This window comes from Sturnira hondurensis, unplaced genomic scaffold (genome assembly GCF_014824575.4).
Source record: "Sturnira hondurensis isolate 20B ecotype Veracruz unplaced genomic scaffold, ASM1482457v3 Scaffold0021143, whole genome shotgun sequence".
Taxonomy (NCBI): domain Eukaryota; kingdom Metazoa; phylum Chordata; class Mammalia; order Chiroptera; family Phyllostomidae; genus Sturnira; species Sturnira hondurensis.
The window spans coordinates 5,315,119-5,332,936 of record NW_028093774.1 but is presented as its reverse complement, the minus strand read 5'-3'; the positions used below and the strand labels follow the sequence as shown (position 1 = coordinate 5,332,936).

General features: G+C 55.6%; 1 protein-coding gene across 2 annotated transcripts in view; it reads right to left on the bottom strand.

Annotated features, from left to right (window-relative positions):
• Positions 1-17,818, bottom strand: part of SYNE3 (spectrin repeat containing nuclear envelope family member 3) — a 73,903-nt gene that overhangs the window by 42,337 nt on the left and 13,748 nt on the right. Inside the window, exons 1-2 of one of the 2 annotated variants that reach the window (XM_037031102.1) lie at positions 2,626-2,735; positions 1,783-1,940 (exon numbers count right to left, since the gene is read on the bottom strand). In XM_037031102.1, the coding sequence (XP_036886997.1) occupies positions 1,783-1,926 (144 nt within the window). In that variant the 5' untranslated portion in view covers positions 1,927-1,940; positions 2,626-2,735. Of the gene's footprint in view, positions 1-1,782; positions 1,941-2,625; positions 2,736-17,818 lie in introns of those variants that run through there. The other variant, XM_037031103.1, reaches the window with a different exon arrangement.

Below are 17,818 nucleotides of genomic sequence, written 5' to 3'. Positions count from 1 at the left end.
GAGGAGGCTGCAGACAGGGCGGTGCCAACAGCGAATGACTTCGGCTGCCAGGTGCAGTTTGGTACTTCCTTGGTGGGCCATGGGGAGCCACAGAAGGTTTTAGGGGAAGAGAATAACATCATGAGATCCACTCTATGATGTTCCTCACACGTGCTGGTGTGGCCGCCTGGACTGTGTGCACTCCTGTCTCCTGTTACACTGTGAACCCACGAGCAGGCCGCACCTCGGCCGCCTCCGGCCCAGGTCCCCGCATGGGGACAGCCGGCGATGTTCTGAACTCAGCCCTGGGATCAAGTCTTCCCCAGATCGATTCCTTGAATCTTGGCCCCCTGCTGTGTCTAGGAGTCCGTTTTGCCATTGAAAAGTGGGGACAATGAAGCCACACTCACAGGCTTTTGTGAAATGAAACTTGAAAGCCGAAAGCAGTGTTCGGTGAGTGCGAGTTCCCCCAACCCCGGGTGGACCAAACGCTTGACAAATGCCTACTGGTGACAGCAACGATGACAAGTCCAACCAGGGAAGGTTGTCATTCTCTGACCCCAGCCTACCCCTCTGGCCCAGTCCCCTGTTTCTGCCTAACAGTCAGTGTGGGAGGGCTCCCAGCCCTTGGCAGGGCTCCCAGCATGTGCCCCAGCTGTCCCCACCCCCGGGTGCCTTCCTTATACTGCTCCCTCTGTGGGGACCCACACTGTGCCTCGCCCCCACATCCCCTAACCTAACTCCTCCCCACTTACGCCTCTGCAGCAAAGTCCAGGGGACCTGACCTCCTCCGAACTCCCCGCCTGCCCTGGATTCTTTGCTCACTCTGTCATCCAATTGGGAAGCCTCTGATTGGGTCATTCAAGAGGAGTCCCCCCCTCCTTTCTGCTATGACAGTCAGTTGGCCGAGGCTCTAACCAGCATGCCCAGCACACCAGGCATTGTTCACGGACAGACCCCCACCCAAGTGTGTGGTCAGCACCACAGCTAGCCTGGTTGGGGGATTAGCTTGTGTAATAGAAGGTAAGCCTCCCCTCCCTTAAAAGCAACCATTGCTAGGTGATAAATTATAGTCGTGGAATATCCCAATAGATGTAGCCTGAGAGACGTGCAAGCCCACTGCTTTGCTCACAGATGGAAAACTGAGGCCCAGAGACAGACAGGGTCTTGGCCGAGGCCACACAGCCCTAGCATCAGCTCGGAGACTATCACCCAGCTCTCCATTAGGCCAGTGCTTTTTCCTACGACGACACTGGGACAGGCACCAGGCACCTGCACTTCTGATCAGCATAGCTCCGCCTGCATCAATAGCTCATCATAGCTCCACCCTGTTTGATGGGTTTTACCCAGGTGGGGGGTAAAGCTGGGCCCCAGCCCTGGAGAAGCCAAAGGGGTCACTCCTCGATAGGCACAGGCCCCTCCCCATTCCCATGAGGGCCAACCTGGGCCAACCCAGACCTGGCTGCAGGGAAACAGGGAAGGGGGCAGGAAACCAGGCCTGGGCCAGCTGGGCTGGGGAACCACCTGGCTGCACGGTGCCCCTGCCAGGACAGGGGGGCCAGAGGATTAGTGTGAAAGTGTGGTCTAAGGACTGGAAGCAATGGTGCCACCTGGAGCATGTCATAAATGCCATATCTCGAGCCCACCCTGACCTCTGGGATCAGAATCTGCACTTAAATCAACATCCTCAGGAGATTCAAACTCATCAGAGTTTGAAGAACACTGGTCCAGGCCGGACACCTGAGACCTGAGAGAGAGGGGCCCAGCCAAGGCCACAGCCATCGGGGCCACAGTGCTGCATACCTCGGTCTCCAGCAGCCTGGCCTCCAGGGCAGCACGGGGCCCCTGGGTGTCGTCGTTGGCCTGCAGCCGATCCTGCACGGCCTTCATCCACTCCTGGGCATCCTCCACGCTCCTGTCGAAGCCATCCTGGGGCTGCTGAGTCATGGCACCTGCAGGGGCTGAAGGCAGGACCACATGAGACCAGGCAGATGGGGGAGAATGCAGGGGCCCCAGGGCAGGCTGACAGGGCAGCAGGCAAGGGGGCGGGAGGCTGACACTGTGGACCGGTCCACACCCTGACGCCTGTGCTTGGACAAGGCGACATAGTCAGGGGTGACTGTGTTTGTCAAAGGGCCAGATGACTGGAAACTGCAGGAAAGGAAACCAGCTCCTCGGGGCTCCCTGTGACTGAGTCCCCACAGCGAGCCGAGAGGGCTAGGTTGGCGAAGACTCTCTTTGGCCTCTCTGCTTTCCTGCTCCGCGGTCACTCCACCCTGGGAACCAGGGGCGCCTTCCTGTCTCTTTGGGTTGAAGCCCCTCCCAAAGAGGATCCTGAAACACACATGGCCTCCCATTGGCTGATGGATAATGAATCTGATCTGAATGAATTAAAGCTTCACCCTAAGAAACACAGTTTTTGTTATCAGCCAAACCGACACCAGCCCCTGAAACTGGCCTAAAATTAACATCTCGGGCTGGGGGTCACAGGTTAGCCAGGTGTCGTGTCTCTACTTGTCCACTGATGACTAAGTGCTTCAGATGAGACCCACCTTGCTCTGCCTGCCTCAGGAGACCTGCCTGCTGGTGTAGGTCTCCCCACCAAAGCAGCCCTCAGCCACCGGCCCAGCGCTCCCTCAACCTCACCTTCCAGCTGTGCAGGCGAAGTCTCCAACAGTCTCCTATCACTGTCTCAATCCCCTCTGAGCCCGGGCAAAACTCCCCCGTGTGCCAGTCCTTGTTGGTTGGGGGGAACTCTAAGCTACTTTGGATTCAAGTTATTTATATCTGCATCTTACAGGAAGGATTGTGTCTAGCTTATCCTCCCATCTCCCATAATGCCTTGCACAGAGTTAGCCATCTGCAAAAGCCGAAATAGCCTAGAACTGGTATAAAGTTTAATGCACCAAAAAAACCCCAAAACCAACCACAAAACTAGAAACAATCCAAATGCCCAACATTGGGCATTACTTAAGTAAATAAGTTATTGACACTTCGTAATATTCTGCATCCAATGAAAGTATGCTTAAAAGGAATTTGTGATGGAGAATTCTTAGACTACAATGACCATACCGAACGATGACACAAAACTGTGTATTTAGTCACTACTCTGCAATGAATAAAAGCAAACAGAAGCAACAACTACGCCTGTAGGGAAAGGTCAAGAGGTCTTGCCATTATGGTGCGCATGTGACTGAGCTGGAGGGAGGGGTGTGGGCAGAGTGACCCACGCCACGTCCCATGTGACTTCAGGCCTCTGTTTCACTGGCATGGTATCCCGGGAGGCCACTTGGTTAAGGATGATTGTCTGTGGTGGGTGGAACCGCAGTTGGGAGTTTTTCTTGTTGCTATTTTTCCTCTTCAGGCCTTGGTGAATTCTCCAGAAAGGGCAATCATATCCTTTTTTAAAAAAACAAACACAACAGCTCCTCACATTGGCTGAATTGTTTGCTGGTGCTTTCTTCTCAGTCGTCCCTTGGCCGTTGGGCGGGAGCCTGGGCACCCTCCCTGGGCCCTGCCTGGACGGATGCCCACTGCGAGGAGGGCAGGTGACTCAGGGGGGCCTTCGCCTGCGCCCTGAGCCCACCCATCCCTCAGAGCTCCGTCTCCCAGCGTGTTGTTTTCCTTCCAGACCTGTTTCGACTTTTTTTCCTAACAATCTAATATGCACCCCGCAGCCACTCCCAGGCTTTGAATGCTTCATTTGAAAAGCACATTCGAATGTGCAGGCATTTAAATTGGTTCATTGTGGCTTTAATCTCTTGGCTAGTGTGTGACTTGATGGGCTTCCAAACGTTCTGCTCTTGTTTATATAAAGCAAGAAGAGGGTGAGGAGGGATGGGGCTCCCCCGTTTCCAGAGGGACCCAACAGTGGGGAAGCTCTGATTACCGAGAGGCAGTGAGGGTTGGGACAACCCTCCCGGCTGGAAATACCCAGAACCTGCGAGGAGTGGTGGTGTGGGGACCCCGAGGCACATGATTGGAACACAGGGGTCCAGCAGGGGCGGCAGGCCTTGGGGGCCCTCAGACCCCACAGACCAGCCCCTGCGGACAGACCAAACTAACCAGGGGCTTGGTTTGCAGGTAGAGTTCGGGAGACTGGACTTTTGTCCTGTTCGGCTAAACCACTTCCTTCCAACTCAGCAAAACGTGGGACAAGTGCACGCTCCTGGCTGAGGCCGTGACTGTGGCAGCACACACAGGCGCTGCCCCGAATCCATTTGCCCCAGGAGGCCCAGTGCACGCTGAACACAATGGGGGCTGCAGAGGGCAGGGCTACAAGTCGGGGAGAGATTTTGGTGGAGTGGGGTGGGTTCTTAACTTTTTCTGTGGACGCCTCAGAATAAAGGCTTGAAATGCCGAGGATAAAATGCAAAGGATGGCAGAGGAAACCAATCATACGAAAACATGGTTATCAAAATACTGAAAACCGAATTCATGAGACCCCCACCACATGTGTCCTTATTAACATACTAAATCACAAGCTCTAACCACAGGCCCACTCATTTTGAAACAGTGAAGGGCACATATGACATTTCAGAAAACCTGCAACTGCAAGGCCACACAGAAACACGCGTGACGCAGCCGCAGCCCTCGCAATGCCCGAGTGTGCTTTGTCTCGGTTTTGTCTCCTGCGTCATTGAAGGAATCGCTCACGTTCAAGGTTGGAAGCAGTTACTTTCCGATCCAAGTTCCTGGGCCCCTAACTCCTACCACGGCTCCATCCCATGGACCCGGCAAGAATCTTGCTCCAAGCCTCCTAACAGCCAATAAAAAGGCCGGCTTCATTATGCAAATTTAGAAGGTGAAATTAAAATGAGCAGCTCATGAAACGCCTGCCCACCATCAATGTAAGGCCCAGGGAGACAGTCCTCCCAAGGTCCCTTCCTGGAACTCACCAGGGAACTAACTCTGTGGGAGCCTGAGGGTTAGGGGAGCAAGGGAGGGCCCAGGGAGAGAGATGGCCCCATGGCCAGGTGAGCCCCGGGGTGCCGGACCCTCCCTCAAAGAGAGGAGAGCTGGTGCCGTCTCCGTTGGAAGGAGCGGGTCCTGCAGGAATGCAAGTCAGCTCCTCTGGGCCACAGCCCTGCTTCCGTGACCTGCAGCAGCGTGGTCTGCCGAAGGGCCCCCTCCCCCAGCGTGACCCTCTTTCCAGCCCTGCAGTCCCCTCTAATCTAAGGCGGATGGAGGCCCCCTCCATGGGAGATGGCCCGGGGGGGCTTTCACATAAGCAGAGGGCTGCGCTTTTTTTCTTCAGAGTCAGATAGTAAATATTTTTAGATTTTTCAGGCCCCATACAGTCTCTGCTGCATATTTTTCTTTGATTTTACAACCCTTGAAAAATGTCAGAACTATTCTATATTCCCAGGCTGCTCACCAAAGGTGGCCCATGGGCTGGAGCTTGCCGCCCTTGCTGTAGACGGTCAAGGCCATGTCTAGCAGCTGCGGGAAGCCACCGTGGCCAGCAGGAAAAACTAGCTGGCTCCGTGACTCCTGGGCAGGTGTCCTAGGGAAGGGCAGGTGCTGAGGCTAGAAGGACCTAGAGTTGGTCTTGGTGGTCCTGGCCCCACCACTGTGGCAAAAAGAAAAAAAAAAAGTTGTGCTCAGTGTTAAAAAGAGAAAAAGCTATTTCTACTTCCAAGTCCCAGGGGCAGCCCTGGGTGTGGCTGGGGGCGTGTTGCTGGGCTGTCCCCGAGGAGTCTGCCAGGCGGGCCGGAGCCGCAGCCCTTCCTGGTTCGGGCTGGCGTTGGTCTCGCGGCAGAGACGGAAAGGAAACAGCCTTGGTCTCAGCACCTGCATGGCCATCACCGAGGACAACCAGGAGAGAAGGGACTTTACTTCGCCTTGATGCCAGACAAGTTGTGGGTCAGGGCAGACGGTGGCGCAGTCAAGACGGGGGCACGTGATCTGGGGGAGCCTGGGTCCCAGGCCATGGGCCTGTGAGACTGACACACCCACAGAAGGCAGGCAGGGCCCGTGGGCACAGCTGGGGTCACAGCTTCCCCAGGGGTGGATGGTGAGGGTGTCCTCTGGGGGAGGCTGAGAAGCTTCCAGAATCTGAGCTCTGGGCCTGAGTCATTGCCTCAAAGGGGGAGAGTTTACTTGGAGAGACGGGGAAGGCTCGGGGTGAGTGAAGCAAAGGAACCATCATTAAAAATGTGGGTGGTGGACGAGAAGGTGCTGGGGAACGTGCTGCCGACTGAAACCGCAGAGCCAGCCAGGGGTGAGAAGGGGGCTGACGTCTCCCCAGTGAGGCACAGCCCACGCGGCGCTGGCCCTTGGTGACAAGCTGGCCCGTCAGCCCTCAGCATCTCTGGCATGAGAGGTGGGTCAGGGTTGTGCAGGAGACAGCACAGGGGACACAGTGGGGCCAGGCAGGGTAGGCGGGGTGGAGGAGAGAGGCCTTCCTCTCTGAATGCTGTGGGCGCTCCTGGGGAGCCTGCTCCGGGACAGGGGCCCAGCAGTCAGGCCACCATCACTTGCCCTGACCACAGACGAGAACACGGAGACTGGAGTGAGTGGCAGGGGACACAGAGCCATCGTGGCAGCGCTGAGGTCTAAGCCTGGTTCCATCGAGTTCCAAAGCCCATGTTTGTCCCACTGACCACATGGGCTCCAAACCCAAGTGCAACTCTGCCACCCGCCAGGGCCCCCAAAGACCTTGGAGGACAAGGTCAGAGTCCCACCAGGCTGGGGGGATCCTCTCTGAGCCCAGCTGTGAGCCAGAGGGACTGAAGCTGCCTGGAGAAAAAAAATAGGCCCAGAGATAGTCCACTTCCCTCCTGAGGCTGAAGGGACCATGGGAGGAGGTGATATTAACAGATCCGGGCTGGGAGCCACTGAGCAGCAGGACCCGGGGACCCAGAGGAGACACAGCCCCGCCGGGTGGAGAGGCTGCCAGCCGTTGGTGAACTCCCTGGGCCAGCACAGGGAACCCGGGCTCCGAGGCCCATGGAGCCGACCCTCCTGTGACCCAGAGCGGAGCAAAGGACAGGAGGAATGGATATGAGGGCCTGGGAGCCAGGGCTGCACAGGCCGTCCATCCGGAAACTGCGAAGGAAGCAGCTCTTTCTGCCCTGATTCTGGGCCCCCTGAGCAGCTGGCTGAGCTGCAATTTGGCCTCTGGGGAACCAGCTTTACAGGAAAAACAGCAGTGAATTGGCACCAACAAAAACCTCCTGACACTGACCGCCGGCAGAATCAGCCATGATTGCCAACTTGGGCTCAGAACCCTGTGTCCCGGGCATCAGCCGGCGTGGACACCTCTTTCCCACACCCCTGTCTCCTTCCCAGGCCCGTGAAGCGGGGGCTGTAGGTGGAGCTCCCCACTGGCTCTGCACTGCCACCAGTAAGGGGCAGACACTCCATACTGGCCAGGTGGGAACAGCTCCCACCTCAATCCGTCCAACACATTCTCGGGAACAAGCGAAAACCAGAATACCGCGTGCCATTCGGTGATCCAGACCCTCCAAGAGTCCTTCTGGGACCCAACCAAGTCCCACTAGGGAACACCCCTAAAACATGACACGGAAAACCCTTCCAAGCAAAGAGAGAGGCAAAGTCAGGTTCGCAGAGTGGATGTTATGTGGCTGGTATCATCAGTGTCACTGTATAAAGATGGAAAGGGTGGCGGGTCCAGGAGTAAACACAGTCACTCAGCGGCCGATGTGCACCTGGCATCCTGTGCGTGCCTGGCCCTGCGATGCAGGCTGAACCCGTTTCTCCTGCAGAGACTGGGGGGACGCTCATTCTCATTCCTGATTTATAGCCGAGAGAGCTGAGACCAACGATACAAGAATGCTGCCCAGGGCCAGGGGGATGCAGAGCAGCAGGGGCGGGACTTGAACTCAGGGCAACCTGAGTCTAGAGGCTTTGCTCTTAAATACCATAGCACTACTCGGCTTCTGTGCTCCTGCCTGTACCCTCAGAACCCACTGACAGCTGCCCACGTGGTGTGGGGACGCTGGGGCAGCCAGCCCTCTGTGGGTCATCTTGCAGCCAGGAGCATCTAAGTTCCAGAAAGCCATCTCCAGAACATAAACAGGGATAACGACTGAGGCCCCAACTGCCAGGCAGCCTCAGTCACACAGTGCCTGGCCACTCTCACCCTGTGCCAACCCTGTTGCCCACTGGCATTTTGTTCTGGGACCCAGAAGCCTTTAGGATTCAGACCGAGGAAACCCCAGCTCCCATAGCAGGGCCTAGAGGCCGTGCCAACCTGGTCAGCCGGCCCTGCCACCTGGCCAGGGGCCCACACCACAGCCTGGCCCAGAAGCCAGGCGCGGGGCGTCCTCACCATCCCGTGACTCACTCGGCTTCCCTGTGACTCATTCCTGCCCCACCACACACAGTTTCCACCGTACCCGCTCCCACCGCTCTCGCATCCGCAGATGGAACATCGGGAACTGAGCCGGCAGCTGGTTTTAATCCCAGCCCTCCCTCCAAGTGGATTCTGGGACCACTGGCTTTTGTTTACTAGTAGCAGACAATGCCTGGGAGAGGCCTCTGCTCACAGCATCACTCAGAGCCCAGGTTGGGCCTGGGTGAGCCTCTGGCATGGGGAGTTTACGGAAGGGGATTCTGAGAGCACAGTGCAGAAAAAGGGGAGACAGGCACTCGCGGTAGCCACATCCAAATGCGTCGCTGGACCGGGAGCCCACACCACCAAGTTTAGTTTTACAACCGCCCCCCCCCCCAGGCGGCTAAATCCGGATGAGGGAACAACCCGGCCTCGAGGTCAACACGAGCCTTGCCAGAGCACCACAGTCTATGGGGCGCACAACCCACCCTCTGTCCATGGGCTCGCAAGTGGCCCTCCGAGAAACCCTGCTCGGCATCAGGGTTGTAAGGGGCACTTTGCAGTCCGGCCAAAAAGAGGGGGGACCGGGCACTGCTTGCACAACAGGGCTCTGAGAGCGGCCTGCGGGCAGCCCTCCGTCGCTGAGAAGTGGCCTTTGGCAGCTGCTCTCTGGCCCAGCCGCTCCCCGCGTCCCTTGACTATAAAATGGCATTTCCCATCACTGAAGTCAGCTACACCCCAGCTCTCCCTCCAGAGGCAGAGTCTAGAAGACATGATTTCTACCCTGGAAATGCTGTCCTGGGCGGCACACGGTCAAATGTAAGTGTCTGGGGGGGGGGGGGAGAGAAACGGCACAGGACAACCAGGAGAGAAGGCAGTGACACCGGGGGCCCGTTGGGAAGGGGCGCAGGAGGCCAGGTTGGCCAGAAAGGAGAGGCGACCGAAGGGCAGAGCCTCCGCCCAGGGCTCCCAGCATCCCGTTGTGAGGGGGTCCTGGCCACAGGGTCCCGGTGGCTGCTGGCAATGCGGGTGGGAGCGGTCAGCATCTGGGAGGCAGGGATGGGCTGTCAGCAGCAGGAGAGAGAGCACCGGACAGGGCACAGGGAACCGTTCTGGGCCTGGGGGGCCCCGAGTGCCTCGGACCAGAGGTGTGCGGTTGGGCGGGTTGATTGCGGCACTGCTGGCCTCTCATTCGGAAGAGCAGGCACAAGGTCAATGTTGGGTGTTCGCACTGTGGGCCACGGCCCACCCCATGCATCCACAGTGACAGCACCACCTGCGTCCCCAAGTGCCAGTGCTGAGCGCTCCACCTGGCCTGAGACAAAGCCGGTCTCAGGTCCACTGCAGCCCCCAAGGCCCCTCCCTGCACCTGCCCTCACCTCCCTTCTGAAGGGACCCACAGCAGGGTCCATGACAGCATGGCAGTGACGCAAGTCCCCATGCCTCCCTCTCCAGGCCTCTCACTGGCCCGGGGAGTCAGAGCCACGTGAGCGGTGCCTCTCCTGGGCAGCGGTCCCGGAACCCACAGACCCACTCGGCTGCCTGGCCCCACCTCTGCAGCCTCCTTCCTGGACCGTCTGGGCCCCAGCTCCAGGGAGCAGGTCAGACTGCACACACCTCCCCGCGCTTCCCCCGTCGGCCCTGAACCCAAAGAACATGTGAACAGACCTTCTGAAAAGACAACTGTGGCTGCACAAGAATATATTCTCAGAACCCTCTCTACCCAAGGAGGGCTTTAGAAGTAGGGCTTTCAGTGTTTTGTTGGGTTTTATCAGACGAAAACTTCAAAACTTCTTGTAGAACTTGCATTCTCCCGAGAAATCTTCCTCAGACCCCAGCTGGACAAACCCTGCCCTGGAGGATGAAGCCAGCACTCCTGGGGCCCTCAAGGATAGAGCCACCTAATCCTGCAGGCCCAACTTGCCAGGGTGCTCCTGGTCCCCACGCACCAGGGGCACCGCGCTGCTGATGTGTCTGGAAGCCTGGGTGCGGGTACTGTCTCCCCAGCTTCATTCTGCCTGCTTAGTCCTTCCCCACCCCGCCCCTCCACCCCTCCTCCCAGAAGACGCTTCCCTGTTCCCCTTTCCAGATTTGGTTCCTGGCCACCCAGAGGAGGAACCTCCGAAGCTCCTGGGAAACAACCGCTGTCACTGGAGACTAGTCTGCATTTTCTGGAAGTTTTTACATAAACGAGGCGAGTCATAAGTGCGTGCGGACCTTTTCTGGTCTGGCCTCCGCTCGGCATGGTCACTCTGAGACTCGGCCACGCCGCGCCTGTGTCATCACAGGCAGATGGACAGCGTGGCGCTATTACAAAGAAAGCTGCTCAGAGCAGTTGTGTGGACATATGCTTTCGTTTCTCCTGCAGGAATCCTGGGAATGGAGTGGCTGGATCAGCTGTAGGAGTGTTTACATTTTTAAGAAACTGCCAGACTGCTTCCCAAAGTGGTCACGCCACTTTACATTCCTACCCGCAGTGGGTGAGCTCGAGTTCTCGAACGTTCTCCCGGGGTCAGTCTTTTTCATCTTAGCCCTTGGAGGCAGCGGGCAATAGTATCTCACTGTGGCTCCACTTTGCAGCAGTCTGATGGACTCTGGCACGTGTACCTCAGGACCCCCTTCCTGGGCTCCCAGGCTCTGGGCTAAGCACTGCCCAGGCTCCTCCCACTTTAAGTCTACCAGTGTGCTCAGCTCCCGCCAGTAGGCTGGAGGCTGAGGGAATGGGGACCTGAGTGACAGGGAGACGCGCAGGCCACACGAACCTGCTCCAATCCCAAGGATGCTGCCAGAGGACTCCTTGAACAGGAGGCTCTCTGAGGACAAACCCAGGCACCCTGCACCAACAGCCAGGAGCCTGTAATAACAGATACATGAGCTCCTAAAGAGCGCTTGCTGTAAGCAAGGGACACACACTGCCAAGGAGCCCTGCTCTGTCAAATGCGTAGGGCTGTAATGATCACCTTCGGTTCTCGCAGCTTAAAGGCAATTGCACTATGTTACCATGTTGCAACATGAAAGAGCCAGGGGGCTACAATACCCTACAGTGGGGGCCATAGCATGCCAACTAAATGCTACATTGTTCCAAGCTACAATTCCATCTTTATATTGCTTTGGAAACAAATGTCTCACATGGTAGGTGCTGTTATTAACCCTGTTTTATAGCTAAGGAAGCAAAGCACAGAGATGCAAAATGACTTCCCAAAGCATGCGGAACGGGAATTGCAACTCGGGCAGCCAGCCCCAGAGGCTTCTCCTGGAGCTGAGCACCGCACCTGCAGACAGACAGGCGGCCCACGTGTCAGGGCCGGCAGAGGAGCGAGTCAGGTGATTGCCGGAGAGATCTCACAGTGGCTGCACGCCCCTCGCCCTGGCTCGGCCTGAGAGTCTTCAGGTACTGCCCCGAGCGAGTGCTGACTTTCTGGCCTGTGGTCACGTGGGGCTCTATCTGCACAGCTGTGTTTTGCCCTCTGCCCACTCGCTCCTGCAGCCCTTGGTGCACAGCACCAACCAGCCCGCCCATGTGACTGCTGCTGGTATGTTTGTCTTCCCATTAGACTGTCCCCCGCAGGGCGGAGGCCATGTCCATTTGGCTGTGTACACTGCAGCCCGGAGCACAGCTGGCGTGGAGGAGGCCGATGACACTGCTCACTACGTGAGTGCAACACCAACATCCTTCAAGAGGCAGGGTTGCCTCTCACTGACCTGGCCAGGCCAGGGGGCTGCCGGGACTGCCCCCAGCTTAGAGACTGGCTGTGGGGCGAGACCTCATGGGGTGCTGGGACACCCCGAGGAACTGGTGAAAGTTTCTGCCGACACCTTGCTGAGCTGAGTCTCAGCATGCCACAGCTGGACCACTTCCTAGGAATGCTTTTATCTTGCTGAGCCGTTTTATAGGCCGGGAGAAGGAGGCTCAGAGAAGGAAAGGGACCCTCCCAAGATCTTGTAGTGGCTCAGTGCCAGCCCTGAGGCCAGCGCTCATCTTGATGTAAAGACATCCAGCATCTCTAAGGGGGAGCACACCATTCCTTCAAAGTGACCCACAGATGAAGGAACGATCAGCTCGCTGATTTACAGAGGATGCGTCGTCCACTAGGTTGACGAAACAGGGTAACGGGAAAAGAGTGATTTTTTCAACAAACGGTGCTGGGACAACAGGCAAAAGCACGAAGGCAGACCCCTGCCTCCAGCCAAATACGGACATTAACTCAGAGCAGATCAGAAGGGAAAGCTAAGAGCAAAACCCATAAAACCCCTAGAAGAAAACACAGGCGTAAACCTTCCTGACCTCGGGTTAGGCGATGATTTCTTAGGCGTGCCGCCCAAAGCACAAGCAACCGAAGAAAAAATAATGACAGTGGACGTCATCAAAGTCAACACTTTTGTGTTTTAAGGACACAAGAAAGTGAGAATGGGAGATGACCCGTAGAATGGGAGAAAATTTTTTGCAAATCATATAACTAATAAAGAATCTGATCTAGAAAGACAACCCAATGGTAAAATGAGCAAGTAACCTGAACAGACATTTCTTCAGCACGCACACCAATGGCCAGCAGGCACAGGAGGAGATGCTCAATGTCACCAGCCTTCGGGGAAACGCAGATGAAAAGGAAAAGGAGATGCTACCTTTTACCCACTAGGGCGCTGTAACAAACAAGCAGGTGACAACAAATGCCTGGTGGAGAAGTAGGGGAAGCAGAAAGCCTTACACCCCGCTGGTGACAGAGCTCACGGTCTGTGGGACTCTGGATGACGTTGCTATAGAGAGACACGCCCAAAGCTCTTGGCGCCCAGAGAACGGAGCCGTGATGCTGATCGGGGGTCCAGGGAGGGGCTCCCAGCAGAGGGGACACCCTGACTGAGAGGTGAAGGCTGAGCCAGGTCTGGAGAAGATGAGAGGTGGGTAAAGGCATGACAAGTGGATGGACCTGGACCGGCCTGTGCCATGGCTGGGAGATGGGTTGCAAGGCCAAGTTCAGAGAATTGTCAAAGGGATCCAGAAGGAAACAGTGGTGAAGAGGCAGGCTGGGGGCCTGAGCAGCATGGAATTCAAAGGGGTTCCCAGACTTCATGGGCAACAGGGAGCCAGTGAGGGTCTGGGGGTGAGGGAATGGCATGCTCTGGTCGCCCAGAAGCAGCTGGGCAGCATCTGATCAACCTGGAAACAACAGAAGGCTCCTTGCAACATGACACCTGAGGTCACATGCAAGGAAAAGCCTTGTAAAGTGCCATTTGTCCCTGTCATCCTTCTTAGTGAAAACCCACTCTTCAAAAAAGAGGGCTAGGAGGTCAAATCAAATGATCTTTTCCCAACAACTGATTGGATGTGCAAACATCCGATGAGCTGTGCAGCTGCAGCCTCCATCCTCCGGGGTGTCTGCCCTTGAACTTGTCCTCCAGGGCCCTCTACCAGCACACGCCAGCCAGCAACATGGCCAACACTGGTGGGTAACAAGGGTCCTGCCTGCTTCCTCCCTGTCCCCACCGCAGGCGCATCTGACCCTGGATGGGTATCAAGGTCACCGTGGGTCTTGACCTTTGGATCCCAAAGGAGACTTCCGGGGGTTGGAAAAAGGTCACCAAAAGCTCTTACATGTGAGGCCACCTGCCCACCCAGGGCTAGGCACTGGGCAGATGCTGTGCGTCCCCGACCTGCTACCACCAAGGCAGATGTGACTGCACCACCTTCCAGGTGGGGAAACTGAGGCTCAGAGTGGCCAACTCTCCTTCCTGGATCGCACAGCTACTGAGGTGCAGAGTCTGGCTCGAGCCCTGTGCCATGCTGCAAAATGGCCAGCAAAATGAGGAAGTAAGTCAGGAAGACAAAAGTGGGGGAAGGTTCCCTTTTGAGTCAGAACAGGATTTCCCATCACACATCTAACTGACTGCGGACGCAGGCGGGTGTGAAGTGAATGCCCATGGCTCCCACTAACAAGGAGCCTGGCCCGGGCCAGCCCCTCCGCAGTGAGTGTGCCTGAGATGGGGACAAGCCCGAGAGGCATGTATGGCTCAGGCTTACCGCTGATGGGCCTGGCGACACCTTCTCGTAGGTCTCTTTGGGTTAGGGCTCAGAATGAATCAGGCCCGACAGGGAAACCCACTGCAGCTGCAGGGAGGCCCTGGGCCTGGGGTTCCAGGAACTGACGGCTGAGAAAAACCCCATCCACTGTGCCTTCTCCCCCTGTGCCCTCTCCTTCCACCCGGAAGAAGAGTACGTCTTTCAAAGACCTCGAGGGGACAGGCAGAGTCAGGTTGGGCTCAAACTCATCTGCTGACCTAGAACCACACCAGGCCTCTTTCCTTCCATTCCAGAGCCCGTGAGATGCTTGGTCCCCTTACTGACAAATCTTGCTTGTCCACCTGCTCTGCACCAGACAACTGGAATCGGTGCTGGAGATCGGAGCGATGGGTGACACGGACCAGGTCCTGTGCTCTTAGATGACCACACCCCAGTCCCCTTCCTTTTCTCTTCTGGAAGATGAGGAACATGCAGAGCCTTCTCAACAAGAGTGGTCTCCCTCCGACCCCCAGTCTCTCCTACTGGGCATTTCTCAACCTCTGACCTTCCAGAATCCACCAGGTTGCAGACATCCCATGGGCAGCACTCACGCAATCTACTTTTCGAAATGTCTCTGGGGACCAGGGATTTCAACCTGCTTCCTCCGCCAAGGTGCATGAAACCCTGGGTGGGCATGAGGTCTCCACACACCCCTCAAACCTGAGCGTTCGGTCTCCTGGGAAGCCTGCCATTCTCATCAGCTCCCCACAGACCCTTGACTCAAGGAGGACTAAACCCAAGCTTGCTGCAGGGGCCCCATGGTGTGACTCATTAACATTTCTCATTGTAAATGACCCACATATTCCAAGGGGCGATGTCACAAACTTTCCTTAGCCATTTCCGCTTCTCTGGGCAGTGTGTTGCATTTTTATTGCTGTTTTCTTGGTCCAGCTAGAATGCTGGCAAATGCGTCATTATCTCTAACAGCCCGCACGGTACTTTCTGACCAGGAGACTGTGTGTTCCCTGCAGTAGCAGCAGCCGGCCTTCTTTCCAGGGCCGCTTTCCACAGAGAAACAAAGTTTGTGGTCACGTGGCCCTGGCTGCCTGGCTTGTGCCCCAGAAGACGAGAGAATTAAGCAGATCTGGTGACGGGGGCGGCTGGGTGAGGCCAGGAGGCAGGGCGGGGCTCTCTCCCCCTGAGTCATTGCCCAGACCCCCCACCTCACCCAGAGTCACTAAAGGCCTCTTCTGGGACCTGCCCTAAAGCTTCTGGCACTCGGGAGCCAGCCTGCTGAGCAGACACAGAGACGACTCTGCCACTGAAGGTCCACGCGGCAGCCCGTGGATTTAACTCCTCTGACTTCGCCTTTTCATCTGGGACATGGGGTCGCACTCACATGAACTTCTTAGTGCTGACCTTCAGAGCCTTCTCAACAAGAGCGGTCTCCTCCCTCCAACCCCTGGTCTCTCCTACCAGGCATTTCTCAGCCTGAGACCTTCCAGAACCCACCAGGTCACAAATGTCCCATGGGCAGCGCATTGAGTTATGTTGGTACAGTGTTAGGGACGGGCCTTATTCAAGTGTTTTGAATAAATACCAAACTTGCAAATACGACAGTTCTGAGAGAAAAACGAAGATGCGACTTAACAGTCCAGCAAAAAGGCAACAGTTAAGAAATGCTTGTGACATTCATTCTGTGGAATATTCTGGGCCACTTACAATGAGAAGTGTGAGCACACTGTGGATGAATCCTGTGGCTAAGGGGGAAAAATATAAAAAGTGTGTTGCCACCTTCTGTGCCCACCAGGCTGGGGGTGGGCAGGCTTTCTCTGCAGAGGATCAGAGAGCGAGCATTTCAGGCTTTGTAAGTCTGTCACAACCACCCACGCCTGCAGTTGTGATGTGAAAACAGAGACAATATGTCGATGACCAGCATGGCTGTGTGCCAAAGACTTTATTTATAAAAAGTGTAGCATGTGGCCAGTGGGCTGTAGTTTGCCAAGCCCTCCTGTGCAAATTATACAAAAACTGTCAAAAAAAAACCCCATGAAGATCAAAAAGAATTTGGAAAAAGAGTTCTCTCAGAGCAATGGAATCATAGAGACATTTTTAATTTTCAATTTCCTTAAGGGGGTTGTAACCGTTTTTAAAAAATTAAAGCATTTTAACATTACATCCATTCTAATAACAAATTTAAAAATTTCACAGATCTATTAGACTTTCAAAATAAGCTCAAGCAGCCCTAACTGGTGTGGCTCAGTGGATTGAGTGCCAGACTGTGAAGCAAAGGGTCGTTCAGTTCGATTCCCAGTCAGGTCAAGTGCCTGGGTTGCAGGCCGGGTCCCCAGTTGGGGGCATGTGAGGGGCAACCACCCACTGATGTTTCTCTCCCTCACTTTCTCCCCTCCTCTCTCTCTAAAATAAGCAAATAAAATCTTTTTAAAAAACACAACATAAGTTAAAGTATAACTAGTATTAATAAAACCTAGCATCCACATTCTGCTGTATAGAAAAAGTAGAGACTCCGCGGTGTGGCCATTCTGGGACTGAATCTGGTTTCTCCAACTACTAGCTGTGCAACCTTGCATAAGTTTATTAACCTCTCTGTTCTTCATTTTCCTCGTTTGTAAAGTGAGGATAGCAATGGTACCAACAAGAACACAAAGGCCTGGCTGGCACTGAGCCTGGGGCACAGTGGGCCTTCAATGCAAAGAAGCCACGTTTCAGACCCATGGGACCCTTGTAGGCCAGACCCCGCCAGCACTGGCTCATGTCGTTGCTGGGAACAAGGCAGACTAGAAAAGCCAGCACGCTTTACTTTCCAGCCAAGAAAAATGCCCTTGGACGGCTTTCAGATTTGGTTTCTAAAATGACACAGAACAATTTAAACCTCACTTTTCAATTACTGAAATGCACTCCAGCTGCGGGAAGAACAGCCTGAGGAAGACAGGGTTCACCCCACGTGGGAGTTCTCAAAGGCAGTGAGTCCTCATGGCTGGACTCCCCGAACCCCTGGGGAGACCCACGCCCGGCCCGAGGCCCAGGCACCAGGGTTCTCTGACTCCTTCCCCAGGAAACCTGCCAGTCTTGCAAGAAGAAGAGGAACCAAAATCCTCTCTTTTTGGTGGACAGGAGCATTTAAGGGGTCAGGGTTACGAGTCTTTCTGACAAACCCTCCCGTGATCCACAGCCCTCAACCAAGCAGGCCCTGGATGCTTAGCAGAACAGTTGAAGTTCTGCTTCATCTATCTCTGCGACACCCCTCCCACCCTTTCCTACCTTCTCCCCCTGCAGCAGGAGCTCCCAGGGTCGCCCCCTTCCCTCGTGCTCTTCTTTCCTTGGCTACATTCACCATCAACCTGGCACCACTGCCTCCAGGAAGCCCTTCAGGATTTTTCAGGGGGTAGCCGCTGGGAACTGACATACCAGGTGTCAGGCATTGTGTTAGGTGTTTACACACATCAACTAATTGAGGTCTGGATTCACCATTAAGTAGGAAGGATTGTCTTCTTTATATAGAGTTAAAAAAATCAAAATTCTGA